General features: G+C 39.6%; 1 protein-coding gene across 3 annotated transcripts in view; it reads right to left on the bottom strand.

The window, feature by feature from the left end:
• Nucleotides 1–980: 980 nt before the first annotated feature.
• trabd (TraB domain containing) overlaps nt 981–19,975 on the bottom strand; it is a 41,500-nt gene continuing 22,505 nt past the window's right edge. For 2 of the 3 annotated variants that reach the window (XM_038811451.1, XM_038811452.1), the window contains exons 7-11: nt 16,283–16,393; nt 15,121–15,260; nt 12,371–12,543; nt 11,644–11,755; nt 981–4,828 (exon numbers count right to left, since the gene is read on the bottom strand). In XM_038811451.1, coding sequence (XP_038667379.1) covers nt 4,657–4,828; nt 11,644–11,755; nt 12,371–12,543; nt 15,121–15,260; nt 16,283–16,393 — 708 coding nt within the window. In that variant the 3' untranslated portion in view covers nt 981–4,656. The remainder of the gene's footprint in view (nt 4,829–11,643; nt 11,756–12,370; nt 12,544–15,120; nt 15,261–16,282; nt 16,394–19,975) is intronic. The other variant, XM_038811450.1, reaches the window with a different exon arrangement.

Genomic DNA, 19,975 nt, shown 5'->3' with positions numbered 1-19,975 from the left:
GTGTCAACCAGTAAATCCTTCTGATACACTTTTGGCAGGCACCAAGAACAGGAGTATCCTGGTCAGTTAAAACCTTGTGGTAGTTGCAGCTGCAAACAGCATACTGTTGGCAAAAAGATTCCATGCACAAGTTCCAATTCAACTTTCTTCGCACTCAAGGGTCAATGAGCCAATTTTAGAAGGATAAGATTTGGCACAATATTAAAAATGATTTTTAAAAAAAAGTTTAGATATGAAAAGAAAATACTTGCTGTGCAAAACAAAGTCAAAGCAATAGATTTAAGAGTAATAAAGATGACCATCATTAGAGGGTGTGGGATGCAACTCACAGGCCCCTCTTCTGCAACTCCTGCCCCCACTTTGTCCAGCCTCCGGTGGGTCCAGCTTCGTGCCGCACTCCCTGCTCACATCTGTCCAGATGGTGCACCAGATTCCAGCCCGTGGGCTGCTTTGTTGGACAAGCCTGGTTTAGGCAATCTAAAATGCTTTTAAAAGAGTTAAGTGACATACATGTAATATTTTTGTTTAAAGAGGGATTTTAACAAATAAAATCAAACAATTAGGAAGAAAATACTACCACATGGGCAAATTCAGTGTGTCTGTGTGTGCCAGGTTATTTTGTATACAAGGATACCTGAACCCCCAGGTGTGTTTTGGAACATATGTATATCAAAACAATGATCTTGTGCTGGACCATGAACCTTTCCTTCAGTGATTAGCATTTTAAAACCAGATACATCTGGTCAGAGATGAATGAAATGAAAATCGCTTATTGTCACAAGTAGGCTTCAAATAAAGTAACTGTGAAAAGCTCCTAGTCGCCACATTCCGGTGCCTGTTCGGGGAGGCTGGTACGGGAATTGAACCCGCGCTGCTGGCCTGCCTTGGTCTGCTTTAAAAGCCAGCTATTTAGCCCACTGTGATAAATCCGCCTATCCCCCTGATATCGGACGTTTAACAGAAAAATTAATAACAAATAGTTAAAATCTCTGTAAAACTTTATTTCTACACTTGCGTCATTATGATCTGCAATATCCCAGAACATTTAGCTGTTAAAAGGCACAATCCTACAGAAACTGAAGATAGATTTGATTTTTATATTTACATCACAATGGAGAGATACATGACACAGAAAACATACCCCATAGCTGGATGTCTGGAAAACATGGCTTTTTATATTTCGAAGTACAACCAAATAGAAGTTGTAACCATTGGTATTTAAAAAAAAAAATCAAAGTACAGTACCTGAGAAGCAGAAATGAAGCCCAGCAAGGCATCACACAGTAGATAACACTCAATAAATATCAATTTTTTGGTGCAATTTTGAAAACAGCCAGGGAATGTAACCTCAAAAACAAAAACATTTCAGCAAACAAGTCTTCAGACCAGGAATGGCTAGAAATCATGATCCAACTAATATTCTTGTTATCTTGTTGTACTTAATCATATCGTCACATTTTCAATTATTTATAGGTAGTGTTAAGCATTTATGTTCTGGAAAGTGCAGGCCAAAATACTGTTAAAACTAAAGCCACTGACCAGTTCAACATGGCTGCTCATTCCCTTGGATTGATTTGTGCCTCAGCTTCTCCAACTAGAATTTGGATTTCATTAGTTCTAATGTATAATACATACATGGGCTACATTCATTGATTTTTGTCAGAATCCAACACGGTCACAGGTAGTCTTAATAGGCCCATTTATCTTTACATTGCATTGCAATAAAATGCTGATTTATTTTTAAATTGGAAAAACATGGTTGTACAAGACTGACAGGTAATAGACACATTTGAGCATAATTAACAATGTGCCCTTTCAAACTTCACACTTATAACATGAGTTGCATGTATACAAAAAATGCTCAGTAGCAGTTTTATTTTTAATTAGATTTTCATGTAAGGCAGAGTTCTTTAAGTTTTCAGGGTGAATCTGAATTGCAGAATACTGTAATAAAAACAGCATGAATGCTCGGTGTAAAAAGCTTCAAAATAAGGAATCCCCAAGCCGTTTCTATAAAAAGAATTACCATGGAAAATTTTCCTTGCAGTTACATGTAAAGCAGAAGGGTGTGATTATTTGTACATAGGCACTACTGAACACCCAATTTTATTTTCAATTACATCATTTGTGAAGGGATTTAATGTATGGCAACAGATATGTTTTGTCTTTGTTAAGAAAAACAATGATTGAAAATCACATTATGGTTATGTATCCAGTCATTCTAAAATACAATTTGATCTGAAGAACCTAGAGCTGGAATTGCAAGGCCCTTTATGCTACTGCCCATTTCTCCATATAATTTAATCCTATTTTTAATAAAATTAAATAGTACCATAATAAAGTAGATATGAAAGTACTAATATTTACCTTGCTCTGAAATGCCATCAAAGCCTCAGAGAAAGTAGCTTCATTCAATCAGAATGACAAAATTACAAATTACAAAGGTGCCCCAAACAAAAAAAATCTTCAAAAATATTCAGAACTCCATCTATAAATACCAACTCAAATGCTTTTGTGATCCATAATTTTACACTTGCATTCTGCTCCAAATCCGATTAACCATTGTTTTAGTATGCACTTTCTTCCTTCAGTAAAGATATTCACGGCTTATTTAAGCTAACAGGGAGATGTGCAAGTCACATTCTGATAGTTATTTTAAGACAGGAGATAACATACTTAATGCAGTCAGATTGCTGCTGCAAACATTGATTTTCACTGCACATTTTTCACTCCCTCCCATTTCCATGACAATTTAGTTTTTAAAAATGTTAAAAAGTCAGTTATACTGGAGGTACAAACTGAGATGCTTTGTAATACACAGCACGCCCATCTACAGACGGCTTCAAGATGCATTTTTTTTTTTAAATTTCCCAAACACCCAAAATCTAACAGAAAATTAATTGAGTCCTTTTCTTTTAAAGAGAACTGCATGGTCATATACGTATATATTATACACAATTCTACTGTTCAAATGAAAAGGTGCAACACATTCTGAAATCATAAATTACTGCTTTTTTTACTCAACACTTTCCTGCACATTCTGCATTACAGAATTTAACCTGAGGATAATGCCTCTTTGCTGAAGGTAGCACTGGGCCTACAAATAGAGAATGTACGTAGCCGAGCAAGCACTATCAAGGCAATGCAGATTCACAAAAAGTGCACATAGTTTATATTGTTTAGGTAACACTTGCTATAATTCCTTGATAATTCGAAAATAGACATTTAACAGATACAAATTCTGAGTAAAAGTAACCTATAAGATTCAGCAAACTTTACAGACTGAGACAACTGCAAATTACTGTTTTATGTGTCAACAGTCTATAAATAGAAATGACATATCATGATAGAATTCATAAAAGCCTACAAATTTATTATGCTCTCAGATACAAGACTGAGAGAGACGTCGCTTTCAATCAGATTGATCACTGTTTAGAACTGGCTATTTATTGGTTGTTATGAATCCCGTAGAACATTACTTTTATGTGACAAGGGTGGGGTAAGGACGTGAGGGGGGAGCTACAAAAACAGCTTTCACCTTCTTGCTGCTAAATACTTTTCTAATTGCTCAGCAAGTTGATTAAGTGATTTTGCTGAAGGTGAGCGAGGGGTGGAAACTGGTCCTCAATCCACTGGGCAATATCACACTTGTTAAAAGTGTGCAATTTTAACAAAATAATGCATGACTGCAAAATCCCCCTTGTAAAATAACCTGTCAAGAGACACTATAACTCGCACATGAATCATGGAAAACCGACCAGGGTACTGGGGGGGAGCACCTAGCATCTGTTCATCACCTCCCAGCAAGGTGTCAATAAATTCAGCAGACAGGGAAAGGAAGCCAGTTTTTAAAACATTGTTTGAAATACTTGCTTATAAAAATGGCAAATTTTGGAAGGGAAAACAAAAACCCTGAATGCATTTTAGTTTTTTAAAGAGGGAATCATAAATAATTTTAAATATTCATGTGTTTTCATAGAATTCCTTCACCTTTCCAAATAAAGGATTGTGAACCAATAAATTCTAAAATTCACAAATGTTCTGAGTTATCTAAAAACCACTAGTTGCATCTGGAGTTGTAAACTGTACAGCTATTTAATATGGACATGTCAAGATCTTATTAAAATCTGGAAAATTACTAGAACAATTTTGTGCAGGTTACTAGTTTAGATGAACATGTGGGAAATCACATGTTTTCTCAGTGGCATTTAAATATGATTTTAAAGCAACAGTTGAACCATGTCTCTTAATGTTGCATTAAATGAAAGTAGATAGTACTATTGCAGTATTTCAAAATATGAACATTTGTAAATTTAAGTTTCCCCACCACCCCAAAATTGATAGGCCTAAAATACAGTAACCCGATGACTAAGCTCAAGCCATTCACATTACAGGTCTCCTCTCAAAGTTTAAAGAGAGATGCTTTTACGCAGAATGGCATTAGTAAATTTTCTAACTGATTACTTTTCACCACACCTTAGATGGTGCAGGTTTTAAGTAATGAGAATTCACCCATCATGTCATATTTCATTTGCATTACTGAATTCAAAGTCCAATACAAAAAGCACTGGAATTGCAAAGTTTCCTGCATATTTGCCTTCAGCAGTTCTTTTAATCACCGAGTAAAATGTCATCCTCAAACTCTTTTGCTTTCAGTTAGAATATTTCATTTGTAAATGTGTGGAGGTATCTCTGTATAAAAGGTCTTGACAGCATTAACTGAATGGTCCCTTTTCCCACACGGTAGCAGCCATAGCCCATGAGTCCCATAAGAGTTACTTTAACAGCAAACTTGAAAACTTTAGCAGCTAATGATGGCGGAGGAACACTGTAAAAAAGAAAAACTCAATTAGTTGGGGAAGCAACAAAGATTTTACCATATAGTCAAACTGCATGGAGGAATTATAAGAATTCTTTTGCATCACAATTCAATAAATTGCATATTGCACAATAACAGTGCAAACACAAGAGGCAGGCTATAATGATGGTCAATTATGATTCCAACCACGTCCTTGCACTCTGCCATCACTGGTGTACCTCAGATGGAGCTCCTAAATAGCAATGAGACCCAACAAGCTTTGCCATTTTCACCTCTGTCTCAGGGGGACAAGGATAATAGAACTGCAGTATTAGGTGACCTTGGTTACCTCAGCAAAGGCCATCATTTTCCTGGTCTTTATATCTCATGATGTGGAGATGCCGGCGTTGGGCTGGGGTGAGCACAGTAAGAAGTCTTACAACACCAGGTTAAAGTCCAACAGGTTTGTTTCAAACACGAGCTTTCGGAGCACGGCTCCTTCTTCACGGCTCACCTGAAGAAGGAGCCGTGCTCCGAAAGCTCGTGTTTGAAACAAACCTGTTGGACTTTAACCTGGTGTTGTAAGACTTCTTACTTTATATCTCAGCGGCACACTAAATTGCGAATTTCTTGACCTTTTGCCCAACTGCAAGATGCATACCCACTAAACTGAAAGTAAGGCTTTTCACCACAACACCTTATAAGATATACACATTAATTATAGGGAGCCATCTACAGGTGAATGAACCTTTATGTAATTCATATTTGCAGACGTTATTCAAATACCATGACAAAACATCGAGAGTTGATGGCACTCAAGTGTTCTTTTGGTAAACAGTTCAGGAAGTAATCAGGGAGGTTGTCCCCATTACCAGCAGTTAATGATAAAATCTGACTATTAGTATAGGTAAAAGTATTTTAATTCTAATTGAAACTAATGCCATAACAAGCAGGGTTAGTATGGCATCAAGGAGCCCTAGCTAAACTGGAGTCAATGGGAATTAGGGGGAAAACTTTCTGATAGTTGGAGTCATACCTGGCACAAAGGAAGATGGCTGTGGTGGTTGGAGATCAATCATCTCAGCAGTCCATGTCCAAATGCAGCAAGACCTGGACAACATCCAGCCTTGGGCTGACAAGTGGCAAGTTACATTCACGCCACACAGTGCCAGGCAATGACCAACTCCTATAAGAGGATCTAATCATTGCCCCATGAGTCAAATGGCATTACTATTGTGGAATCCCCCACAAACAACATCTTGGGGGTTACCATTGATCAGTAACTGAACTGGACTAGCCATATTAATACTGTGGCTACCAGAGCAGGTCAAAGGTTGGGAAGCCTACGGTGAGTCACCCACCTCCTGACGCGCCCCCCCCCCACCACCAAAGCCTGCCCACCATCTACAAGGCACAAGTCAGGAGTGTAATTGAATATCTTCCACTTGCCTGGATGAGTGCAGCTCAAACAACACATCATCCAGGAAAAATGTTGTCAGGTCAAAATCCTAGACCTCTCTCCCTCACAGCACTGTGGATGTACCTACACCTCAGGGACCGCAGCAGTTAAAGATGGCAACTTACTCACCACCTTCTGAAGCACAACTACGAATGGGCAATAAATAATGCTGGCCTAACCAGTGATGTCCACATCCTGTAAATGAATTAAAATATAGTGTATGGTTGCTCTAGAAATGTGCTAAATACCACATCCAATTTTAATCGGAGTGTTTTTTAGATGAAGCAAAACCAATCTCTCTAAAACCAATTTAAATCATACCTCTGGATCACTGCTCCTGCTGGACAACCCAAAACTGCATCAGAACATAAGAACATAAGAACTAGGGGCAGGAGTAGGCCATCTGGCCCCTCGAGCCTGCTCCGCCATTCAATTAGATCATGGCTGATCTTTTGTGGACTCAGCTCCACTTTCCGGCCCGAACACCATAACCCTTAATCCCTTTATTCTTCAAAAAACTATCTATCTTTACCTTAAAAACATGTAATGAAGGAGCCTCAACTGCTTCACTGGCCAAGGAATTCCATAGATTCACAACCCTTTGGGTGAAGAAGTTCCTCCTAAACTCAGTCCTAAATCTACTTCCCCTTATTTTGAGGCTATGCCCCCTAGTTCTGCTGTCACCCGCCAGTGGAAACAACCTGCCCGCATCTATCCTATCTATTCCCTTCATAATTTTAAATGTTTCTATAAGATCCCCCCTCATCCTTCTAAATTCCAACGAGTACAGTCCCAATCCACTCAACCTCTCCTCATAATCCAACCCCTTCAGCTCTGGGATTAACCTAGTGAATCTCCTCTGCACACCCTACAGCGCCAATACGTCCTTTCTCAAGTAAGGAGACCAAAACTGAACACAATACTCCAGGTGTGGCCGCACTAACACCTTATACAATTGCAACATAACCTCCCTAGTCTTAAACTCCATCCCTCTAGCAATGAAGGACAAAATTCCATTTGCCGTCTTAATCACCTGTTGCACTTGTAAACCAACCTTCTGTGACTCATGCACTAGCACACCCAAGTCTCTCTGAACAGCGGCATGCGTTAATATTTTATCGTTTAAATAATAATCCCGTTTGCTGTTATTCCTACCAAAATGGATAACCTCACATTTGTCAACATTGTATTCCATCTGCCAGACCCGAGCCCATTCACTTAACCTATCCAAATCCCTCTGCAGACTTCCAGTATCCTCTGCACTTTTCGCTTTACCACTCATCTTGGTGTCATCTGCAAACTTGGACACATTGCCCTTGGTCCCCAACTCCAAATCATCTATGTAAGTTGTGAACAATTGTGGGCCCAACACGGATCCCTGAGGGACACCACTAGCTACTGATTGCCAACCAGAGAAACACCCATTTATCCCAACTCTTTGCTTTCTATTAATTAACCAATCCACTATCCATGCTACTACTTTACCCTTAATGCCATGCATCTTTATCTTATGCAGCAACCTTTTGTGTGGCACCTTGTCAAAGGCTTTCTGGAAATCCAGATATACCACATCCATCGGCTTCCCGTTATCTACTGCACTGGTAATGTCCTCAAAAAATTCCACTAAATTAGTTAGGCATGACCTGCCCTTTACGAACCCATGCTGCGTCTGCCCAAGGGACAATTTCTATCCAGATGCCTCGCAATTTCTTCCTTGATGATAGATTCCAGCATCTTCCCTACTACCGAAGTTAAGCTCACTGGCCTATAATTTCCTGCTTTCTGCCAACCTCCTTTTTTAAACAGTGGCGTCACGTTTGCTAATTTCCAATCCACCAGGACCACCCCAGAGTCTAGTGAATTTCGGTAAATTATCACTAGTGCATCTGCAATTTCCCTCGCCATCTCTTTTAGCACTCTGGGATGCATTCCATCAGGGCCAGGAGACTTGTCTATCTTTAGCCACATTAGCTTGCCCATCACTCCCTCCTTAGTGATAACAATCCTCTCAAGGTCCTCACCTGTCATAGCCTCATTTCTATCAGTCGCTGGCATGTTATTTGTGTCTTCCACTGTGAAGACTGACCCAAAAAACCTGTTCAGTTCCTCAGCCATTTCCTCATTTCCCATTATTAAAACTCCCTTCTCATCCTCTAAAGGACCAATATTTACCTTAGCCACTCTTTTTTGTTTTATATATTTGTAAAAACTGTTACTGTCTGTTTTTATATTCTGAGCAAGTTTACTCACATACTCTATCTTACTCTTCTTTATAGCTTTTTTAGTAGCTTTCTGTTGCCCCCTAAAGATTTCCCAGTCCTCTAATCTCCCAGCAATCTTTGCCACTTTATATGCTTTTTCCTTCAATTTGATACTCTCCCTTATTTCCTTAGATATACACGGTCGATTTTCCCTCTTTCTTCCGTCCTTCCTTTTTGTTGGTATAAACCTTTGCTGAGCACTGTGAAAAATCGCTTGGAAGGTTCTCCACTGTTCCTCAACTGTTCCACCATAAAGTCTTAGCTCCCAGTCTACCTTAGCTAGTTCTTCTCTCATCCCCTTGTAATCTCCTTTGTTTAAACACAAAACACTAGTATTTGATTTTACTTTCTCACCCTCCATCTGTATTTTAAATTCCACCATATTGTGATCGCTCCTTCCGAGAGGATCCCTAACTATGAGATCATGAATTAATCCTGTCTCATTACACAGGACAAGATCTAGGACCGCTTGTTCCCTCGTAGGTTCCATTACATACTGTTCTAGGAAACTATTGCGGATACATTCTATAAACTCCTCCTCAAGGTTGCCTTGACCGACCTGGTTAAACCAATCGACATGTAGATTAAAATCCCCCATGATAACTGCTGTACCATTTCTACATGCATCAGTTATTTCTTTGTTTATTGCCTGCCCCACCATAACGTTACTATTTGGTGGCCGATAGACTACTCCTATCAGTGACTTTTTCGCCTTACTATTCCTGATTTCCACCCAAATGGATTCAACCTTATCCTCCATAGCACCGATGTCATCCCTTACTATTGCCCGGATGTCATCCTTAAATAACAGAGCAACACCACCTCCCTTACCATCCACTCTGTCCTTCCGAATAGTTTGATACCCTCGGATATTTAACTCCCAGTCGTGACCATCCTTTAACCATGTTTCAGTAATGGCCACTAAATCATAGTCATTTACGATGATTTGTGCCATCAACTCATTTACTTTATTCCGAATACTACGAGCATTCAGGTAAAGTACACTTATGTTGGTTTTTTTACCTCTGTTTTGAATCTTAACATCTCCAGTTTTATTCCTTTTGTTATTACTGGGCCTATCCACTGAGCTCCCCTCAGTCACTGTACCTTGTACTGTCGCCCTTTTAGATTTTTGACTATGTCTTCTCTGCCTTGCACTTTTCCCCTTACTTCCTTTTGCTTCTGTCCCTGTTTTACTACCTTCCAACTTCCTGCATCGGTTCCCATCCCCCTGCCACATTAGTTTAAACCCTCCCCAACAGCTCTAGAAAACACCCCCCCTAGGACATCGGTTCCAGTCCTGCCCAGGTGCAGACCGTCCAGTTTGTACTGGTCCCACCTCCCCCAGAACCGGTCCCAATGCCCCAGGAATTTGAATCCCTCCCTCTTGCACCATCTCTCGAGCCACGCATTCATCCTATCTATCCTGACATTCCTACTCTGACTAGCTCGTGGCACTGGTAGCAATCCTGAGATTACTACCTTTGAGGTCCTACTTTTTAGTTTAACTCCTAACTCCCTGAATTCCGCTTGTAGGACCTCATCCCGTTTTTTACCTATATCGGTGGTGCCTATGTGCACCACGACAGCTGGCTGTTCACCCTCCCCCCCCCAGAATGTCCTGCAGCCGCTCCGAGACATCCTTGACCCTTGCACCAGGGAGGCAACAAACCATCCTGGAGTCTCGATTGCGTCCACAGAACCGCCTGTCTATTCCCCTTACGATAGAGTCCCCCATCACTATAGCCCTGCCATTTTTCTTCCTGCCCTGCTGTGCAGCAGAGCCAGCCACGGTGCCATGAACCTGGCTGCTGCTGCCTTCCCCTGGTGAGCCATCTCCCTCAACAGTATCCAAAGCGGTATATCTGTTTTGCAGGGTGATGACCGCAGGGGACACCTGCACTGCCTTCCTACTCTTGCTCTTTCTTTTGGTCACCCATTTTCTATCTCCCTCATTAATTTTCACCTGTGGTGTGACCAACTCGCTAAACGTGCTATCCACGACCTCCTCAGCATCGCGGATGCTCCAAAGTGAGTCCATCCGCAGCTCCAGAGCCGTCAAGCGGTCTAACAAGAGCTGCAACTGAACACACTTCTTGCACGTGAAGGAGCCAGGGACAGTGGAGGTGTCCCTGAGCTCCCACATCGCACACGAGGAGCATGACACGGGTCTGGGATCTCCTGCCATGTCTTAAACCCTTGGTACACTTAAACAACTAGAATTTCAAAATAAAAATAAATAAATTAGACAATGAAAAGAAAAAGAGACTACTTACCAGGGTTAAAAAGCACCTCCTCACACTCTGCACCGAATTACCTCACTGCACCAAATTACCAAGTTTCAATCCCCCACTCTGGATGAGTCTCACTCCGGATGTGTCTCCTGGAAAAGTGCTAGCTTCTATTTCTAGAAAAAAATCTATTTTTCTAAAGGCCTGCCTTAGGCCTTGTACCTTCTCCCACTGGACCTTCCAGCATCACCCTAGCATTTGTTCTAACTAGCACCTATGTCAGAAATATTGCCTGTCTCCTCACAAATGACAACCTTTAGCCAAACCCTCCTAGCGTAACTCCCACACCAGCTCAAACTTTTGATAGTTTTTTTAGCAACATGAAGCCCCATTCTCCATCCAACTCAAATTTTCTAGGAAGTTTGCTTTGGTCTTCCTCACCGTGATAGCTTTCTGAATTTGGGCCTCCACTGAATTTTCCTTAGACAAAACCACGAGCAATTAACGCATCAGCAGAAAACTATGGAAGACATGTATTTTTTTAAAATTTTCAGTTTCCTCAACATCATTTTTTGTCCAATTCCAAAATGTGTTTTCCAAATTAAATATGCATAATATACAGAAGGAAACCGATAATGTACTTGGTACAAGATGCTTTGCTTATTGTTTAAAACTAAATTTTATATTTTCAGACCTCAGATCCAAGGGTATAATTAGTATTTCTGGTTTTGAGAAAAAGGTAATTTCATCTAGGCATTTGCTAGATTTTGAATTTATAAGGGAAGCTGTACTTTTTATTTCTGTGCATTATATGTGAATCTCTTCATTAATGTATTTATTTCAATGCCATTCACCACCACAGAATCATCATCAAGATAAAATTGCAAATTTTACCTCATTAATTCTTGAATATTTAATAGATTATTCCAGTTCTTCTCAATGCCAGGTATGTGACCCATTCCAACTACCCCTACCACAACAGATGGTATTTGCTGGCTGGGCTCAGCTGTGGGATGAACAGAAAATAAGTTATCAGATGCTAGTAGGATAATTGCAGTGTTACCCAATAATCAATACTTTAACTGGATATTCTGGAAGACTATGGGCCCAATGGCTAATTTTGCTCCTGTCTTAAAGAGACTCTGGAGCAATTTTGAAACTTTTTCCGAGGAGCTTGATTTTTGAGGTTTCCTCTTCGTCCCTTATTTCCATGAAGGTTCGACTTTCGCTGTGGTTTGATTTCATGGATAATAGCAGTCAATCAGTATCTTGTTCAAATCTCATACAATCCTTTGAGCTTTAATTGATTACTGGCAGATTAAGTGAGAAAAACAATCACCATAGAGCCCCGTCTTTCTACTTACTCACTTCGAGCATAAGTCACTGAATAGCATTTAATAGAAGAGACCCTGGATGAGGTGAAATGCAATATCCTACTGTTGTCCCGTCTGAATTCAGCTAAACCCACAGAAGTTAGGGATCAAACTTGGAAACCTCTTGGAATGCAGTACGTAGCAACACAACAAGAGTCAGCCATCAGGGCAACTTGTACATTTGAGTGCTAAACACAATTCCAATGAGAACTCCAAGTAGAGCAATCTAGGTTGGTTTAAATGCTTACGTCCTAAAGCCAGAGGTAGTTCTAATGGCTTTGCTGCCTGCTTCAACATGTAAGCTAGATAAACATCTCGTTCGGCAACAATTGTACGATGAAGGTCTGGAAACTCTCCAATCATTTCAGACATCATCTGCTCCAGGAGATCTTTTTGTTTGCACTTTTCTACGTCATCTTTACTGAAACAGAGAGATTAGTTAAAAATTTATGGTCACACATATTTCTACCAATTACTTTTCTCTATTTGTCTAATTTATTTTTACTACAACAAATATTTTCCTTTCAAATTCTAGAAATGAATAACAGACATGTGCTAATATTTTTTTATATAATAGTTTTACAAAGCAGTCCCACACCCTCGGTGTAGAGATGGAAGTAGGAGGCAAGTAAGAGAGCAGGAAACATTTTGGTTGGTGGAATGTGCCTTGGTGCTCTCCAGGGATCAGTCTTTCATCGTTTATTTGGATGAAAAATGAAAAGCTACATATCCATGTTTGCAGATGATTCTAAATTTGGAATAGGTTGCATACATATGAGCAGATGGTTATAATGGGACATAGACAGATTCTGTGAGCCACTAGGAGGCGCAACAGGATTTATGTATCCATGTTCACAAATTACTGAAAACTATTGCAAAGCAGCAATTTAATTTTTTTTAAAAAGCTATTGACTTTTAAAGGGACTGAATTCAAAGGAGATGAAGTGATCCTTCAGTTGTACAGAGCCTTTGGTGAGACATATTTGGACACTAACTCAAAGGATACTTTGGCCTTGGAAGCTAGAGTTATACGAGGACTTCCCAAGAAATGATGATGACAGGTTGCGGAAATTTATTTTCCCACTAGTTTAGAAGATTGAGGCATGTTTTAATTGAAGTGATTACCTGTGGCAGCTAAAGAAGCTGTCTTCCAATTATTAGCTGAAAGAATGACACAGCAAGATTTCACCTTTTAAAACTTTTACTGTAACAAATTGACTAAAAACACTATTGACTAAACACCATTTCATTTTTGGAGGCAACTTATACTTTAAACAATAGAAAGGAATGCTCCGCATATATACTCATCATCCATCGTACTGCCCACTGAATTACAGTCCTTCTTAATAATAATATTTATTATTGTCACAAGTAGGCTTACATTAACACTGCAATGACGTTACTGTGAAAAGCCCCTAGTTGCCACACCCCGGCACCTGTTCGGGTACAGAGGGAGAATTCAGAATGTCCAATTCACCTAACAGCATGCCTTCCGGGAATTGTGAGAGGAAGCCGGAGAACCCGGAAGAAACCCACGCAGATACAGGGAGAACATGCAGACACCGCACAGACAGTGACCCAATCTGGGAATCGAACCTGGGATCCTTGCGCTGTGAAGTAACAGTGCTAACCACTATGCTACCGTGCTACCCTACATCTCAACTTCCAATGGGTTCCCATAGCTCCATTTTGCCATGGATCAATTTCAAGTGACTATCTCCAGCCACTTCCGAGTTTTCAGAGATATCCCTAATTCCAACACCAGCAATAAAGCCTGTTCTGATGATTATTCTCCCCCACTGGTCATATCAGGACCAATATCCTGGAAGCATCTCAACTGAAGACTTTCCTCCCTCCCACATCCGGTGGTGATAGCTTACAACACTGACTTTTCTCTCTGCTGACCACAGAACCGTTGCTGCTTCCATAACATTCACTGATTTGTAGATAGCCCTGTGACCTGATCTCAAAAATTGCTTCCTCTGCCCTCTTCCTCATGGCAATGCGAAACACATTAAACTTGCATTCAGGTAGAACTGTTAGCTATCTTGGACTCCAATTTTCTTTAATCTCAAAAGTAAATGGACAGTTTACAGCACAACTATTTAAAACATGGCACCTTGAACATCTTTCTGGAACTTTGGGAGACTCAAACAGACTCCTGCCATTGTCTCTAAGTGCAAGTCAAACAATTTGATCTCAGAAATTAAAACGCACAGGTCTAAGGCAGATTGCATGGCCCCGTTTATTTATCCTAAATTTTAAGCTACAGTCTCAAAACATAATTTTATAAACCTTAATTGTAACAAGATCACACTGAAAGACTTATTATGAAGGGTATCACAGGTTATGGAGGTAACTCTAGTTGAGGTACATTACAAATCAGCCATATTCTATTGGAACGATAGGACAGGCTTAAGGAGCTGAATGGCTAACTCTGTTTCATTGTAAGCTGCAAGAGGAAAGGTTAAATGATTTATCAAGATGATTTCAATGTTGAAGAAATACTGAATTAGCATACAAAAATGTATCTGTACAACAATATGCAATCATATCAGATTCTTTTGCCAGAAGTCAAAAATCACGATAGTCAGTCATGACATAAACAGTTATATCCAGACTTAATACTTAATTTGCCGATTTACTTAGAAGGAAAATATTTTTAGCTTAGTCACACTGTCTGTGTGGGTTTCACCACAACTCACAAGATGTGTAGGTTAGATGGATTGGCCACGTTATATGTCCCCTTAATTGGGAAAAAAAAATTGGGTACTCTAAATTTATGTAAAAAAGCTTAGTCACAAAATATAAAGATTAACTTGACCACTAAGGAAGACCTCTCCATTGATGCTTAAAGAATATTACAAGATTGCCAATATTTTTATTTATTATGTCTTGTATTTCAGCAGAACACCACAGTATTGTATAATTTAAATTGCACTATTGAAGCATTATGGAAGCCTACAATTCCCCCAAATTATGAAGTATTTATTCATACCTGATAGGATCAGACAGGAAACAGAGACCCCAGGCTAATTTGACCTTTTGCCAGATAGAAAGTGCAGCAATGGCCCTTTTAAAAGTGATGGGGATGGGCCTGTCCCCAAGATGAAACTTACAAAAAGGCACTTTTCCAGCCTGAAACACAGAAAATTTGACAAGTTTTTGAAATGCATTTTTCACAAAAGGTTACATTTCAATACACCCTTCTGTATCCAGAAACTTTTATCCAAAATGGGTGACCATTACAGACATACATAGTCAAGAGGATACCACTCCTTTTCTTGCCTCAATGGGAATATTTGCACTTTGAAGTGTTCAAGCCTCACCTCAGAAACTGAGCACATAATCTAGACTGGCAGAACAGAACTGAGAGAGTACTGTTGAAGGGGTCATCTTTTAAATGTGATGAAAGGACCATTGCCAGGACATGGTACCCTGGTGGCTTTGTTAATAGATGTGTAATCTAGAATCATGGATTAATATTGCAGACAATCAAAGTTCAAATCTGATCACGACAGTTTGGGAACTGGAATTCTATTTAAAGATGGAATTAAAAAGGTGTTACCAGAGAGAGAAAGTGGCCAAGAATCTGTTTGTTGCCATAAAAACTAATGACCTGTAGGGAATGAATTCTGATGTCCTTGTTCGTTCTGTCCTATGTTTGTGACTCTGGTCCCACACCAACATGGTTGTTTCTACCCTCTGAAGTGTCTGTTGATTGATTCAGTTCTATTAAATCATATTGGAGCTCAAAAGGTGGCACATCACCACTGTTCAAGGACAATTAAGGAGCGGTAGTAAATATTAACCGTCAGTGACACCCATATTCTGAGAGATAATTAAAACTATCCAATGGTTGTAATCAGAGAGAAGCATGGAAATCCGCCAATGTTTTGGCCAATATTCATTACTCATTAATCACCACTGAAACAGAATACTGATGTATTATGCCACCCCAAATACTCTTGTATAAACGAAACTCAAATTTATAAGACCTTACTATTCATCTCAAATACATACAATTTACCCATAAATGTTGCTAAAATATAATACTCAAAATAAATGTCCATTTATTGCATTTCATTGTCGTTGCGGTCAGGATATACAAGCACAGGCGAGACTTCTTAATTTCAATAGCTGATAAGTTGAATGCCTACCTCCTTGAAGGCCTCCCTGAATTCGCCTCCTGGGGCCATACCCAGCTGTTCAGTGATGTGAGCAGAGACCTTCAACAATAGCATCTGCATTAATCCAGACATTACTCCATTCTATTAAAACCAGATGCAAAAAACCTTGTTAAGCAGTCAAAAGAATGGTATATCACTGCCCGAGCATGACCAATCTGTACAATTCTTATTTTAAAAGAATACCCCATTTAATCTTTACATAAAGGTTTACTGAGAAATTCATCTTGGCTATTGGGGGTGGGGGAAAAAATGTTTAATCGCATCCAGTCAATCTGGGCATCTGAAAGCCACTCAGGTTGTTCGCAAAAGGGCTTTCATTTTGCTGACTGCCAAGTTTACCAATTTCTTTTCTATGCAAAAAAGCTAATTCTTGGAAGAACAATCATTTTTACAAATAAACTGGATTGAGATTAGGAGACCAAAAGCCAATTTTAATTTCTCTGTGCACCTGCAAAATCAGACTACACTATTGATATATGTGGAAAATCAAGGGATCAGGGAAGAAAAGCCATTTCATACAAGTGATGAATACAGATGTACAAATACAGATTATTAGAAATTTTAGCAGAATCTTGGGTTTGGATGACTTCACAAGGAATTTTCACTAACCTAAACTGGTCAAGGTGATGAAAATCGTTCCCATTTAACGTTATTATCCAAAATGAAAAAGCAGAGTATTATTAGCTTTACTGGGAAGAAAGGATAGAGAAAAAGGAAAGACGAGAAAGACTGGAAAACAGAGGAAAATGCAGGCAAAAGAGAGAGAAAGTGACAAAGAGAGAAAGAGACAGGGTACGGGAGAAAGGCAGGATGTATAGTGTCATTAACGTCATCAGGACGCCCTAAAATGCTCTGCGGGTAACAAATTACTTTTGAACTATGGTCAATGTATTTCTTTTAGGCAATGATTTAACCATTGCCCCTTGACTTTCAATGGCACTACCATCGCTGAATCCCCAACTATCAACGTATTGGGGGTAACCATTGACCAGAAACTGAACTAGACTAGCTTTATAAATACTGCAGCTACCAGAGCAGGTCAAAGGCTAGGAATCCTGTGGCAAGTAACTCATCTCCTGAGCCCCCAAAACCTGTCCACCATCTACAAGGCACAACTCAGTAGTGTGATAGAATACTCTCCATTTGCCGAGTTGAGAGCAGCTGCAATAATAGTCAAGAAGCTTGACACCATCCAGCACAAAACAGTCCACTAGATTGCTACTCCTTCCACAAACATTCAGTCCCCCCACCATCGATGAACAGGGGCAGCTGTGTAACATCTACAAAATGCACTGCAGGGACTCGGTTCCTTTGCAGCACCTTCCAAACCCACGATCACTACCATCTAGAAAGACAAGAGCAGCAAAACCACCACCTGGAGGTACCCCGTCAAGTCACCCATCATCCTGACTTGGAAATATATCGCCGTTCCTCCACTGTCGTTGGGTCAAAGTCCTGGAATTCCTTCCCTAGCAGCACTGTGAATGTACCTGCACCTCAGGGACAGCAGTGGTTTATGAAGATAGATCACCACCACCACCACCTTCTGAAGGGCAACTAGGAATGGGTAATAAATGATGGCCCAGCCAGCAACTCCAATAACATTTTTTAAAAGTCTAAAAAAACAAAGAATAACCAGTCAATCGGTGTTTGGTGGTGCTAGCTGACAGAAGTAAAATGGCCAGGAGTGAAATACCCTGCTCTTAACAGTGCAATAAAATATTTTAAGGGGAGGCTTGTTTCATCCGAATGACAACACCTCAAATCAGGCAATGCCCTAGAGTGCTGCAGCCCAGGTTTTCTACTCGGATGTTGAAGTGAGCCATAAACCCCCAAATCCTCTAAAGAGCTCAGAGTGCCACCACTGAGGCAAGTTTGACAATGAGGATTAATGGGATTGAACAAGTTATCACAGCATTTCTGGCATATGCTTCTGGTACTTGGTCACTGAAATGACAATTCATAATGCATTGTGGATTTTTGTAAACATATTAAAAATACCATCAAGGAGGATAATAAAGTACAATTTTCAAATTAAAACCCACTCAAGTAACATTATTACACCGGATGTACTTCATCTTCAGAAATAATTCAATAGCTGAGTCAATTACCACATGATGAAATTCCAACAAGTGTATGTTATTGAAATGAGGCACAACTTACTTTTTAAAAATACAAACAAATTAAACTTAACAATGCTTCCATGTACAAGACCTAATAAATGCTACTTAAGCTATTTGTTTAAAAAACAGAGAATTGAGGATTTGAAACTATTTTGATCTCATATAAACACGTTAAAATACACTTCTGAAATTAGAACATTTTTAAATTTAAAAAATAAATTTAGAGTATCCAATTATTTTCCTTTTCCAATTAAGGGACAATTTAGCGGGGTCAATTCACCTACCCTGCACATCTTTGGGTTGTGGGGCCGAGACCCACACAGACAAGGGGAGAAGGTGCAAACTCTACATGGACAGGACAGTGACCTGGGGCCGGGATCGAACCCAAGCCCTCAGCACCGTGAGGCAGTAGTGCTAAACACTGTGGCACCTGCGGCCCAGTAGAACATATTTGACTTGAACATATCTATCTCAGGATTAACCAACTTTCAATGTAGTAAAGAACATTGAGACACAACATCGAGATCTTTAAAATGCCAAGAACAATGGATGTTTAACCACATGGATTGACAGCACATTTTAGGCAAGACTTGAGTTCTGTAGCAACTATTTGTCCAGAGTCTGATAAAAGGTCACAGACCTTAAATGTTAACTTTTTCACTACACCTGCTGAATGTTCTCAGCATTTTCAGTTATTATTTCAGATCTCCAGCATCTACAATAATTTGCTTTTGTGAAGTCACCTTCGTCTTCTCTAGTGTAAACAAACTCAGTTTCCATTAGCTCAAGTATTTTATACCAGCTATTGGATGGATAATTTTCTGCTGCACTTTTGCTGGCGTCAGTATGTCCTCATTGTGTCCTGAACTGCAATATAACTGCAGATGGGGATTGAAGTAGCGAATGGGTTTATGAGCTATGAAACAAGAAACAATCCAAAGCACGACGAAGAAAAAAATAAACATTACAACTATTAAGTTGAATGTGTTAGTCTGCAAGAGACATCATAGGAAAATGACCCGGGGTTATTGGTAGCCAGATCATTGAATCATCTGCAATGTACAGCAGTGGACAAAAGACAAATTGAATCTGTTACATAGCTCAACACCATTACTTCATGCCCATCGATAGTAATGGTACAGTTTTGGTCACAATACGAGTAACAAAGATGGTAAACGTACAGCAAAGAATTATCTTGTAATTACTATTCGTTCTATGAGTTTTTTTATACTTGAATACTAACTGAGATATTCAAGATACTTAAGGATATAAACATAATTTGACCTTGAAACCAAGGGGGCATGGGATGAAAATCAGACACAACAAGGAGGATGATGAATATTTTGAATAGAATGCCCAGAACAGCAAAATGAGGCTGATAACTTCAGTGATTTTAAAAGGCCTTGTGTTTGGCAAAAAGATGGCTGTAGAGGGATACTGATCTAATGAACCAAAATTGTATTTTTCCAGCAGGATTCATCTTTGAGAAAAACAGCGAAAAACTTTACAGTACATTACCCTAGTAAGAAAATAGGTGAAA

The sequence above is a fragment of the Scyliorhinus canicula genome, chromosome 11, assembly GCF_902713615.1.
Source record: "Scyliorhinus canicula chromosome 11, sScyCan1.1, whole genome shotgun sequence".
In the NCBI taxonomy this organism is placed as follows: domain Eukaryota; kingdom Metazoa; phylum Chordata; class Chondrichthyes; order Carcharhiniformes; family Scyliorhinidae; genus Scyliorhinus; species Scyliorhinus canicula.
Note: the sequence above shows the minus strand (reverse complement) of the source record. Positions and strands in the feature narration are given on the sequence as shown.